This window comes from Pongo abelii, chromosome 10, assembly GCF_028885655.2.
Source record: "Pongo abelii isolate AG06213 chromosome 10, NHGRI_mPonAbe1-v2.0_pri, whole genome shotgun sequence".
NCBI classification, from domain to species: domain Eukaryota; kingdom Metazoa; phylum Chordata; class Mammalia; order Primates; family Hominidae; genus Pongo; species Pongo abelii.
Window position 1 is genome coordinate 120,806,256 of NC_071995.2, and position 13,528 is coordinate 120,819,783.

Genomic DNA, 13,528 nt, shown 5'->3' on the forward strand with positions numbered 1-13,528 from the left:
TCCCAAACCAAAGCTCAGATGGGGTCAGAAGAGCTTCATAGAAAGTTGGGCAAAACAGGCTAGCAATTGCGAAGTCAGGCTTTGACCAACATATTTCTTTGCACAGAGGCCTTGCTGCTGTGGATACAGAAATTGTTAAGTACTGTGCTTCCTCAGCAGCTGGGCCGTTAGGGCCATAGTAGCTCCCTTTGGAGAACAGGGAAAGCCTGGATGCTTCCCAGGTGGCCCAGCGTGGTGTCATGTCAGCTTCCTCTTTAGGAACCCACCAGAGGGCAGCAAGCTTCTTTCACTTCGGTAGTAAAAACCCCTCCGTTTTTGTGTGTTTTTGTTTTTGTTTTCTGGAGACAAGGTCTTGCTTTGTCACCCAGGCTGGAGTGCAGTGTCATGATCAAGGTTCACTGAAGCCTTGACCCCCTGGGCACTGCCTCAGCCGCCCAAGTATCTGGGACCACAGGCGTGCACCACCATGCATAGCTAATTTATTTTTCGTAGAGGCAGGGTCTCCCTGTGTTCACCAGGTTGGTCCCGAACTCCTGGGCTCAAGCAATCCTCCTGCCTTGGCCTCCTAAAGTGCTGAGATCACAGGCGTGAGCCACTGTGCCCAGCCCACTGCTAGTTTGACTTTTTATAATTGAACCTCCTGACTATGCCCTGAGATCAGCACTATTTTGTAAACCGCTGAGGTGTGGATAGGAACGAGTAGATCAGATCTCTTGAAAATGCTTATTCTTCCTCCCTTTTATTTTTTGTCTCTTTTAAGATGGTAAAATGGTTCTCAGGGATTCCTGCCGATGCTTTGAATTATTTTTTCCTCTCCATGGTATCAGTGTTCATTTCCCCAGTTCTTGCACACCACTTTCTGTTTTGGCAGTTCTGCCAGGCAAGCCCTGTGTTCCTTGGGACTGGTTTTGCTGTGGTTGGATACAGATACCAGCTCGCCTTGATGGGATCCGTATTGCTGTGTGCTTCCAGCCACAGGTTCTCACACTCAATTCCAAAGCCCTCCTATTGGGTGAATTCCCTGAAACTCTATTTGACGCGACAGCCACATGTATTCCCCTCTGGTAGCCACAGACATGCTGTGTTTACCAATGTTTGCTGTTTAAATTGCATGTTCTAATTCCACGTATTTTCCAGTCTGTGTTTATAAAGTCTCAGACTATAATAAACACAGCTTGCCTCAGTTTATCCTTTCTTTTTTATTTTAAGATGTATGCATATTAATCAAATTACCATCACTGGGGCATGGCAGTGTGGGCCGGGAGAATTATTCACATTCTCCTAAAATGACAGCAGCAGAGAGCCTTCTGCCTCAGTGGCTCTGGCTGGTTTCCTGCAGGGCTCCCAGTGGAAACCCCTGTGGCTACCTGTTGCCGTCTTCCATGAGATGTTAGTGGAGAGCCACTTTGACGTGGAATGATCCTAATAGATTTAGCCAGACTGGTTTTGCAGAAACGCTTTGTGCTGAGAACCGCAAGCTGGTGCACCCTGTGTCATATCTACCCCTAGCCAGCTGGAATTGTCTGCAACACGTGGTGCCCGGTGAGGAGGCAGGCAGGACAGCTGTGTGCTGCATCCATGAGACCTGGAAACTCAGTTTGCTTTTGGAAAAGAGAATTGTATCCGAGTTCATACTTCTCCACCCCATCTTGCCAAGGTTGCGGAAAGTAAAAATTGGCAGTATTGGCCGCTGCAGCTTCTCAGGAGACGGGACCATGTGAAAAGGTGGGGATCGCGCGAGCGGAGGAAGGACAGAAAAGCGAGGAAAGCCTATGCCGCCAGCGACCGGCAGGGGGCACGTCGGCCACGCTCGTCACCGCTTCCTGGCACGTGACCACCGCCCTGCTCTGTCGTTTTAGGGCCTGTCGCTTCCGGCGGCGGCGGTTGCCATGGGGACGGAGCTTGGGTGGCAACCAGAACTAGGGAGCTGGTGGAGAAGGTGGCGGCCGCTGGAAGGAGGCCCGGGAGGTGGCTGAGGGGTCCAAGCGGCGGGACGACTCTGGCCTTTTGAAGACCGGGGTGGGTGCTCTCTGTAAGTCCGGGGTGGAGGCCACGCGGCCCTGGCGAGGGGGCCCCCGGCCTGGCGGGGTCTGGCGCCCCTTGGGGGACGCTTACCCGACCTGACCCTTGTGGGACCTGGGGCGGCCCTAGGGAGACCTGAGTTGGAGGCAGAGGCCGCACCTGGGCTTTAATCCCCACGCGGAGCCACGCACCTGGCACCCCTGCCCCAAACCCCTGCGGCTCGAACCCGGCTGTCCAGATGCGCCGGCGAAGTTGGGCTCAGTCAGAAGAGGCTCGGTGGTGAGAGCCCTAGACTTGAATCAGAGCGATGATTTTTCAGCTGGAAAAACTAAGTGCCAGAGAGATCTCGTTCTTACTAGCGGTGTCATCTTGAATAAGTCACTTCACCTCTCAGAGCCTCAAACTCATTTATCCATTCATTATTTATTTTATTATTATTATTATTTTTTTTTACCAGAGATGAATTTGAGGAGCTGATACATTTAGTGCTGAGAAAGAAATGAAGAAATAGACATACCTTTTCTACTGTGTACTCTTTGGGACTTTATTTTCAAAGTGTTGAGTTCTCTTATTCTGATATCAACGAAAATGGGATTTTTTTTTTTTGTTCGGGGTCCAACTCTTTAGGGATAAAGTATCCATCCTTATTGTTTTCCTAGTTCAAACTCTTGTTTGTTATAAGGAATAAATGGGGGAATATGTCAGAAGGCTTTCAAACTGTTCATTTCTTTGCACATTAGGGTTACTTTTCTCTCAAGTAATAACAACTGCTACCATTTTTTCAAGCTGTGTGTGCCAGAATTGTGTTGAGCATTTTATATATGTTATCTCTTCTCTACAACAACCCTAGAATTTAGGATTATTCTTTTTATTTTGCCCATGAGAAAATGCAGACTCTGAGGAGTAAAGTGACTTGCCCAAGGTCACAGAGCAAGTACACGGTGGAAATGGGATTCAATGCTAGGACAAGCTGACAGCAAGGCCCTTGCTTTTAACCACTAGGCTACCCTGCTTCTTCTCGTATTCCTGTTTCTAGAATTGTTGCTAATATGTGGGTTATGCATTTCGCTGCCTGTAGGAATATGAATATATTTTAAATGAGTAAAAAGGCTACAAGGTGTTTATTCCTAGAAAGTTTACAGGCCCTGGATCAATATTTTTTTAAGATCTGGGCCACAAATACATATACTTTAAGATTTCCCAGATGTGCGTGATGGCTCACGCCTGTAATCCCAGCACTTTGGGAAGCCAAGGAGGGCAGATCACTTGAGGTAAGGATTTTAAAACCAGACTGGCCAAAATGGTGAAACCCTGTCTCTACTGAAAAAATACAAAAATTAGCTGAGTGTGGTGGCAGACGCCTGTAATCCCAGCCGCTCGGGAGGCTGAGGCAGGAGAATTGCTTGAACCCTGGAGGTGGAAGTTGCAGTGAGCCAAGATCGTGCCACTGCACTCCAGCCTGGGCGACAAGAGCAAAACTCTGTCTCAAAAAAAAAAAAGATTTCCCACTGTTGCCCAAGCTGGAGTGCAGTGGCACGGGCTCGGCTCACTGCAAGCTCCGCCTCCCGGGTTCACGCCATTCTCCTGCCTCAGCCTCCTGAGTAGCTGGGACTACAGGTGCCCGCCACCACACCCGGCTAATTTTTTGTATTTTTAGTAGAGATGGGGTTTCACCGTGTTAGCCAGGATGGTCTTGATCTCCTGACCTCGTGATCCACCCGCCTCGGCCTCCCAAAGGGCTGGGATTACAGGCGTGAGCCACCGCGCCCGGCCAACTTTTTGTATTGTTAGTAGAGATGGGGTTTCACCATGTTGGCCAGGCTGGTCTCAAGCTCCTGACCTCAACTGATCCTCCCACCTCAGCCTCCCAAAGTGTTGGGATTACAGGCGTGAGCCACTGTGCCTGACCAGAAATATGACATTCTTTTTTTATTTTTATTTTTGAGACAGAATTTTGCTCTTGTCACCCAGGCTGGAGTACAATGGTGTGATCTTGGCTCACTGCAACCTCCGCCTCCCAGGTTCAAGCGATTCTCCTGCCTCAGCCTCCCGAGTAGCTGGGATTACAGGCGCCCGCCACCACACCCAGCTAATTTTTGTATTTTTAGTAGAAACGGGGTTTCATCATGTTGGCCAGGCTGGTCTCAAACTCCTGACCTCAGGTGATCCATCTGCCTTGGCCTCCCAAAGTGCTGGTATTACAGGCATGAGCCACCGTGCCTGGTCAGAAACATGACATTCTTTTTATTCCTGTGGAAAGGGAACAGAGCCATTTGTGCACATTTCGTCAATAGGTTAGTGCACTAGGAGATGGAAATGGGAAGCCGAGGGCCAGCTAGTTATTATGGTCAAAATCTCTCTAGAGGAAACTCTACAGAGAAGAATGTCAGATGCAGAAGAAGCTCCCCGAGAAGCAACAAGAGAAAATGGAGAAACAGAAATGAAAGAAGAGGAGGAACCTAATCCAAATTATAAAGAAGTAGAAGATCCACAACAGGAATCAAAAGATGACACATTAGCATGGAGAGAGTCTCAGGAGGAGGAGAGGAAAACGGGTGAGGAGGAAGGGGAGGAGGAAGAGGAGAAGGAGGAGGAGGGGAAGAAGGACAAAAAGATTGTCATGGAAGAAACTGAGGAAAAGGCTGGAGAATCCCAGGAGAAGGAGGCTTCAGGAATACAGGAAGAAACCACAGTGGAGCCCCAAGAAGTCACAGAGTCCATGATCCGTTTGGAGACACAGATTACCGATTCCCAGTCAGTCACATCAGGAATTTTCCCAGTAAGTAGTCATCTTAATTCATTCATCAATTCATTCAGAATCATTAATTGAATGCTTAGTATAGGCCAGACTATGGGAACACAAAACCAAATAAGGTACAATCCATTCCTTTTTTTTTTTTTTTTGGAGACAGAGTCTCACTGTTGCCCAGGCTGGAGTGCACGGGCACAATCTCGGCCTGCTGCAACCTCCGCCTCCTGGGTTCAAGCTATTCTCCTGCCTCAGTCTCCTAAGTAGCTAAGATTACAGGCATCCGCCACCACACCCGGCTAATGTTTTATATTTTCAGTAGAGATGGGGTTTCGGTCTTCCCATGTTGGCCAGACTGGTCTCAAACGCATGACCTCAAATGATCTGCCCACCTTGGCCTCCCAAAGTGCTAGGATTACAGGCACACGCCACCACGCCTGGCCACAATCCATTCTTTTTTTTTTTTTTTTTTTTTGAGACAGAGTTTCACTCTTGTTGCCCAGGCTGGAATGCAACGGCATGATCTCGGCTCACTGCAACCTCCGCCTCCCGGGTTCAAGTGATTCTTCTGCCTCAGCCTCTTGAGTAGCTGAGATTACAGGTGTCCATCACCTCGCCTGGCTGATTTTTTTGTATTTTTAGTAGAGGCAGGCTTTCACTTATGTTGGCCAGGCTGGTCTCAAACTCCTAACCTCAGGTGATCCACCAGCTTTGGCCTCCCAAAGTGCTAGGAGCCCCCACACCTGGCCACAATCCATTCTTTTAAGGAGCTCTAAGGTGTGTAGGGAGGCAGACCCATGAGTGCAGTGACTGAAAGATGCACAGGAGATGAAACAGGGCCTCTTAACTCAATTTGGAGGATGGCCAGGGAAAGCTTCCTGGAGGAGGTGTGTGCCACAGCTGAGGAGCTTGCCTTAGAATGGAGTCGGTATGATAATAGGAGTGTAGGCTTCCCACAGACTGCTCCCAGTAGGAGAACTTAGCTGTGGCCTAAGAATAGGTGACTGTCTGTACCTAGTCAGCCTTTTGGAGACCACTAGTGCCACTTAGAAGAATGATTTTGCCATTGTGGGTCTGCTGGTAGGCCAAGAATAAACTCGAACACACCCGTGTTTGTCCTGTTCTTTTCTTTTCTCTTTTCTTTTCTTTTCTTTTTTTTTTTTCTTTTTTGAGACAGAGTCTCGCTCTGTCGCCCAGGCTGGAGTGCAGTGGCGCAATCTTGCCTCACTGCAAGCTCCGCCTCCTGGGTTCACGCCATTCTCCTGCTTCAGCCTCCCGAGTAGCTGGGACTACAGGCGCCCGCCACCACGCCCGGCTAATTTTTTGTTTTTGTATTTTTAATAGAGATGGGGTTTCACTGTGTTAGCCAGGATGGTCTCAATCTCCTGACCTCATGATCCGCCCGCCTCGGCCTCCCAAAGTGCTGGGATTACAGGCGTGAGCCACCGTGCCAGGCTCTTTTCTTATCTTTTCCTTTTCCCCCTCCCTTCCCCTTCCTGTCCCTTCTCCTCTCCTCTCATCCCTCCTTCCTTGCTGGGGTCTCACTTTGTCACCTAGGCTGGAGTACAGTGGCATGATCTTTCACAAGCAGCCTCGACCTCCCAGGCTCAAGCAATCCTCCCACCTCAGCCTCCCGAGTAGCTGGGACTACAGGCATGCACCACCATGCCCAGCTAATTTTGTTCATTTTTGGTAGAGATAAGGTGGCACTGTGTTGCCCAGGCTGGTCTTGAACTCCTGGGCTCAAGTGATCCTCTGCTCTTGGCCTCCCGAAGTGTTGGGATTACAGGCGTGAGCCATTACACCCCATCTTGTTTTGTTTTTTAAGTACAAAATGTTCCAGCCTCTTTTAAAAAACATTTCATAATTCCTAGGTGAGGCTAACACTGAGACTGGCTGACTGGGAATAGAAAAGGTGAATAAATGGTGAATAGCAGCATGTACTGTATGTGGAATCATGATCTTTTATTTCTTTTTAAAGAAAACCCAAAGAGGTAGCAAGTCAAAGCTTTCCTTACAATTGGAGGATGCAGAAACAGATGAGCTTTTAAGAGACCTGAGCACACAACTTGAATTTCTTGATTTGGATCAAATCAGTCCTGAGGAACAACAGATTAGTTCCCCTGAAAGGCAGCCCTCAGGAGAGCTTGAGGAGAAAACCGACCAGATGCCCCAAGATGAACTGGGACAAGAAAGAAGGGACTTGGAGCCAGAAAACAGAGAGGAGGGACAAGAAAGGACAGTATCCGACATCCAGTCCAAAGCAGGGATCTCCCGGGAGTCACTGGTGTCCAGTACCACAGAGGACATTCTGTTTCAAAAGGATAAAAGCGCCCCGGTGTATCCCTTGGTAAGTGTAATGCTTTTAAATCTCCCTCAGTGCTTTGAGAGTGTTGCGCAATAGGGGAATTTCATGCATGTTGCGGGAAAGAGAATACCACCAGAAGGATACTTTTTAAACTAATAATAGACTTGTGTTTTTTTTAGACAGAGTCTTGCTCTGTCACCCAGGCTGGAGTGCAGTGGCACAATCTTGGCTCACTGCAGCCTCCGCCTCCCAGGTTCAAGCAATTCTTGTGCCTCAGTCTCCTGAGTAGCTAGGATTACAAGCATGAGCCACCACGCCCGGCTAATTTTTGTATTTTTAGTAGAGATGGCGTTTCGCCATGTTGGCCAGGTTGGTCTTGAACTCCTGACCTCAGGTCATCCACCTGCTTTGGCCTCCCAAAGTGCTGGGATTACAGGTGTGAGCCACCACGCCCAGCCTAGACTTGTCTTTTTTTTCTTTTTTTTTTGAGACACAGTTTCACTCTTTTTGCCCCGGCTGGAGTGCAATGGCACGATCTTGGCTCACTGCAACCTCCGCCTCCCGGGTTCACGCGATTCTCCTGCCTCAGCCTCCCAAGTAGCTGGGATTACAGGCGCCTGCCACCATGCCCAGCTTTTTTTGTATTTTTAGTAGAGATGGGGTTTCACCATGTTGGCAAGGGTGATCTCGATCTCTCGACCTCGTGATCTGCCCACCTCGGCCTCCCAAAGTGCTGGGATTACAGGCATGAGCCACCACGCCCGGCCTAGACTTGTGTCTTTTAAAGTTCGGTTAAGAGCTCTGACTGGAACACATGTGACTGAACATGAACTTGAGAGTGGCATCTGGGTTCAATGGTGTTGCTCAGCAGGCAGGAAATTCCAGACATAGTTTGTCTGTTGCATAGGGTGCTATTTCACGTGGGAGATCCAAACTCCATTCTGCCGCTTTCCCCAGCTTCCTTCTCCCCCTTTCCTTCTCGCTTCCTCTCCCTCTTCTTCCCTTCCCTCTTCTTCCCCTCCCCTCTCCTTTCCCTTTTCTCTCCTCCCCTCCTGTCTCCTCTCCTTTTTCTCTCTCACATTGTAAAACTCCTCCTTCATGCTGCCAGTTCCACCCCTTCCCCTTCTTGCCTCACCTCTTCTGCCTTTATCTTTACATGCCCCCAAAACCATCCATTCCAAGAGGGTCCCAGAGTGGAAGGTAATGGAGGAGTGAAAGCCGCTGTGAAAAGCCCCAGGCAGTCCAGAGGAATCTGCCTTTGCCACTGCTGAAAATATTCCAGGGAGGCACCATCTGCGAGGAGTAAAAATATTATCATTTACCAAGAGAAGGAAAAGGAGGAGTTTTTTCCTTCTTCCTCCATCTGCTACTTTCTGAAAATTGTTTCCTAGGATTCATCCTTCCTGTAGATTCATGTCTTTAGAAGATGTGGAAGTGATTGAATGGATATCAAATACTTAATGTAGTTCCTAAGACATAGTGAGTACTCAATAAGTGTCTGCAACTGTGTGTCAATGACGATGACAGTGGCAAGATGTCTGGAGGGAAATGCAGACAACTTAAAACCTCCTTTCTGCAGATTGGCTTCATTTGAGCCCAGTGTGACAGCCTCTCTCCCATAGCTTGCAACTGTTCAGTCTGAGAGAAAGAATAATTGAGCTTTAGGGCCCACAAAGACTCTTGTCTTGTTTAGCCAGCAAACATAAATCAGGTAACGTCTCTAAGGAGAGGGTGTATTCTTTGTGTCGGGGCACAGCTATCTGGACTTGGCAAGAGCCACTCCCCAAGTTTTGGGTCTCACTTAGCTTTGGTCTCACTGCAGAACCAAAACGGCAGAACGAAAATTTTTCTAGACTGTCTCCCTTTGCAAATTACTTTAGCTTTTATTTATTTATTTATTTATTTATTTATTTATTTTTGAGATGGAGTCTCGCTCTGTTACCCAGGCTGGAGGGCAGTGGCATGATCTTGGATCACTGCAACCTCCACCTCCTGGGTTCAAGCGATTCTCCTGCCTCAGCCTCCCGAGTAGCTGGGACTACAGGCATGTGCCACCACACCCAGCTAATTTTTTTTTTTTTTTTTTTTTTTTTTTAGTAGAGACGGGGTTTCACTGTGTTAGCCAGGATGGTCTCAATCTCCTGACCACGCGATCTGCCCACCTAGGCCTCCCAAAGTGCTGGGATTACAGGCGTGAGCCACCGTGCCTGGCCTTTTTTAAGAGACAGAGCCCTGCTGTGTTGCCCAGGCTGGACTAGAACTCAATCCTCCCACTTCAGCCTCCTGAAATTTCTTTAGCTTATTGCATGTATCTTCTTTCTTCTTTCTTTTTCCTTCACTTTCCTTTTCTTTCTCTCTTTCTCCTTTATTATTTTTTTCTTTTTGTTTCTCTTTATTTTGAGACAGGCTCTCACTCTATCGCCCAGACTGGAATGCAGTGGTGCGATCATGGTTCACTGCAACCTCCGTCTCCTGGGTTCAATGGATCTTCCCACCTCAGCCTCCCCAGTATCTGGGACTACAGGCGTGTATCACCACACCCAGCTAATTTTAAAAATCTTTTTTAGAGATGGGGTCTCACTATGTTTCTCAGGCTGGTCTTGAACTCCTAAGCTCAAGAAATCCTCCTGTCTCGGCCTCCCAAAGTGTTGAGATTATAGGTGTGAGCTACCGTACCCGGCCTCTATTTTTTCTTTTTGTTAAAACTATTCAGTGTTGGCCAGGGCGTGGTGGCTCACACCTGTAATCCCAGCACTTTGGGAGGCTGAGGTGGGTGGATCACCTGAGTCAGGAGTTCAAGAACAGGCTGACCAACATGGTGAAACCCCTCTCTACTAAAAATACAAAATCAGCCGGGTGTGGTGGCACACGCCTGTAATCCCAGCTACTTAGGAGGCTGAGCCAGGAGAATTGCTTGAACACAGGAAGGCAGAAGTTGCAGTGAGCCAAGATTGCGCCATTGCACTCCAGCCTGGGTAATAGAGTGAGACTCTGTTTCAAACAAACAAACAAACAAACAAACAAACAAAAACTATTCAGTGTTATTTGTAAAAAATTCAGACAACTTATACATGTTTGAAGGCAAAGATTCTTCCTACACACACCCCCACCCAATCTCATTTCCCTATGTAATTCCTGCCACAGTTGGTTGTGACTGCTCCTCTCCTGCCACAGTTGGCTGGGACTGCCCCTCTCCTGACCCTGTTCTGTGCGTGTACAACATGTTATCTGTGTGCCCACGCGTGTGCACGTGCTCACATGGCTCACATTTAGTTTTTGTGTTGTTTGGGTTGTTTTTTTTTTTTTTTTTTACCGGTGAGATAATCCTGCATTTCTACAAAATGTTTTTCCATTTAATATGTCTTGGAAGATTTCTTGTATCAGTGCATGTATCTCTACTTCCTCTTTTTGTTTTTCTTTTTTTGAGATGGAGTCTCACTCTCACCCAGGCTGGAGTGCGATGGTGCTATCTTGGCTCACTGCAACCTCTGCCTCCCTGGGTTCAAGTGATTCTCCTGCCTCAGCCTCTCATGTAGCTGGGATTACAGGCACGCATCACCATGCCCAGCTAACTTTTGTATTTTTGTAGACACAGGGTTTCACCATGTAGGCCAGGCGGGTCTTGAGCTCCTGACCTCAGGTGATCCACCCATCTCAGCCTCCCAAAGTGTTGGAATTACAGGCATGAGCCACTGTGCCCAGGCCACTTCCTCTTTTTAAATGTAACTGTTCCCCTTTCTGTGGCCATTTACGTTGCTTCTGATTTCTTGCTGTCACACAAGGTCCTACAGTGAACGTGCTCCTCCATCTCTCCTGTGTCCACAGCATCCTCCTTTTCCTTTGGGGTCCTCTCCTTAGTCCTAAGGCCTGTACTAGCTCCCAGTGTTCACGGTAAACAGACATGACTGTGGATCCCACCTCCAGCTAGGAAACAAGGCAATCATGTATTTATGAGCAGGAATCTTATGAATATCAAATACAGCGAAATCTGGTTTTGATAGCAAAGTTTTATTTTCCAGATTAATATGTTTTAGAAAAAGATTGATGTAAGCAGGGGCTATCTCCATAATCATCTGTCATGCATGTTAAAACTTCTGCAAAACACGATGATTAATACTATTTGGTTTCCGTAATTGTGAACGCTGCTCGAGTGGGGTTGTTCTGTTACCACTAAGTGAAGTCAGCCTCGTGGTGACCCGGGAAGAGCTGCTGTGGCTGAAGACAGGAGTCCTTTTAGGAATGTTTTCTTTTTGTCACTAATTTGTTAAATGGCAAAATAAATTTCCAGGAAGATGATCCTTTTAGGATTAGCAAGTTTCCAAAAGAACAATTTCATTTGAATAAATCAGCTTTTAAGAAACAGCCAAATATTAAATAATTCTGTTCCTAGAAGTTGCAGCTTGAGACAATTATGATTCCATAATTCTAGCACTCACACCCACACAATAAGATCTAAATCTAAATCTAAATTATAGGGAATGAGCAGATGGAAACACAAGAGGATGGGGAATTAAGAACGCAGGAGAGAGAAATTGGCCACATTACCTGCTATGTCTGTCTTGGGGAGAAACAATTTAATTTTATAAGTATTGTTCAAAGATAAGAAAGGAAACTTACCAGATTTTGTTTCTGTATTCCAATTTAATTCACTGATTCTTAGCAACGCAATGCATCACTTTCAGCACTCTACTGCATTTGATTACTTGACCCTAGATAATTTTATATATATGTGTGTGTGTGTGTGTGTGTATATATATATATATATACTTTTTTTTTTTTTTTTTTGGACAGGGTCTTGCTCTGTTGCTCAGGCTGGAGTGCAGCATTATGATCTCGGCTCACAGCAACCTCCACCTCCTAGGCTCAGTCAATCCTCCTGCTTCAGCCTCTTGAGTAGATGGGATTACAGGTGCACACCACCATGCCTGGCTAATTTTTGTATTTTTTTTTTAGAGATGGGGTTTCACTATGTTGCCCAGGCTGGTCTTGAACTCCTGGGATCAAGCAATCCACTCACCTCGGCCTCCCAAAGTTCTGGGATTACAGATGTGAGCCACTGCACCCTGCCTGGATTTTATTTTTGAGCAGTTTTAGGTTTATAGAAAAATTGAAGGCCGGGAGCAGTGGCTTATGCCTGTAATCCCAGCACTTTGGGAGAGTGAGGCAGGTGGATCATGAGATCGAGAGATTGAGACCATCCTGGCCAACATGGTGAAACCCTGTCTCTACTAAAAATACAAAAATTAGCTGGATGTGGTGGTGCATGCCTGTAGTCCCAGCTACTCAGGAGGCTGAGGCAGGAGACGCTCTTGAACCCAGGAGATGGAGGCTGCAGTGAGCCGAGATCGTGCCACTGCACTGCAGCCTGGTGACAGAGCGAGACTCCGTCTCAAAAAAAAAAAAAAAAAAAAAGAAAGAAAAAAAATTGAGCTGAATGTACTGTACACAGGGTGCCCACATATTCCTCTGCACATCCCTCCTCTCCCAGTTTTCCCTTTTATTCACATCCTGGATGAGTGTGGTTCATCCATTAGCACTGATGAGCCAATACTGGTACCTTATTATTAACCTAAGTCCATAGTGTACATTGGGGGTCACTCTGTGTGTCATGCTTATTATGGGCCTGGACAAATGTATCCTGAATTGTACCCAGCATTCTAGTATCATACAAATAGATTCATGCCCTGAAACCCCCTGTCCTCCACCTATCCATCATCCTTCCCTTCCTCCCCTGAGCCCTGGCAACCACTGATCTTTTTATTTTTTTTTTGAGACAGGGTCTTGCTCTGTTGCCCAGGCTGGAGTGCAATGGCGTGATTTCAGCTCGGTATAACCTCCGCCTCCTGGGTTCAAGCAAGTCTCCTGGCTCAGCCTCCCAAGTAGCTGAAATTACAGGCACGCGCCACCAAACCTGGCTAATTTTTGTATTTTCAGTAGAGATGGGATTTCACCATGTTGACCAGGCTGAACTCCTGACCTGAGATGATCCACCCGCCTTGGCCTCCCAAAATGTTGGGATTACAGGCGTGAGCCATTGTGCCGGGCCACACTGATCTTTTTATTGTCTCCGTAGTTTCACCTTTTCTGGAAAGTCGTAGTTGGAATCATGTAATATGCAGTCTTTTCAGATTAGCTTCATTCACTTACCAACATGCATGTAACTTTCCTCCATACCTTTTTGTGGCCTGTTAGCCCTTTTTTTTCCTCGTTGAATAATACTGCATTGTCTGGATGTGCCACAGGTGGTTTATTCTTAATTTTTAAAAAATACTTTGAGCTGGGCGCCATTGCCCACTGCTGTAATCCCAGCACTTTGGGAGGCCGAGGCAGGCAGATCATGAGGTCAAGAGATCAAGACCATCCTGGCCAACATAGTGAAACCCCGTCTCTACTAGAAATACAAAAAGTAGCTGGATGTGGTGGCGCATGCCTGTACTCCAAGCTACTCG

The 13,528-nt window shown here is 47.2% G+C and overlaps 1 protein-coding gene across 5 annotated transcripts in view; it reads left to right on the forward strand.

The window, feature by feature from the left end:
* Window positions 1–19: 19 nt before the first annotated feature.
* The window catches only part of CFAP251 (cilia and flagella associated protein 251), an 84,331-nt gene continuing 70,822 nt past the window's right edge, over window positions 20–13,528 (forward strand). For 4 of the 5 annotated variants that reach the window (XR_008511722.1, XM_024256066.2, XM_054526286.1 and 1 more), the window contains exons 1-3: window positions 20–2,032; window positions 4,386–4,801; window positions 6,753–7,121. Coding sequence is in view for 4 of the 5 variants with exons in the window: in XM_024256066.2 (XP_024111834.1) it covers window positions 4,406–4,801; window positions 6,753–7,121 (765 nt within the window). In the remaining variant the exon portion in view is untranslated. 5 annotated transcript variants of the gene reach the window in all.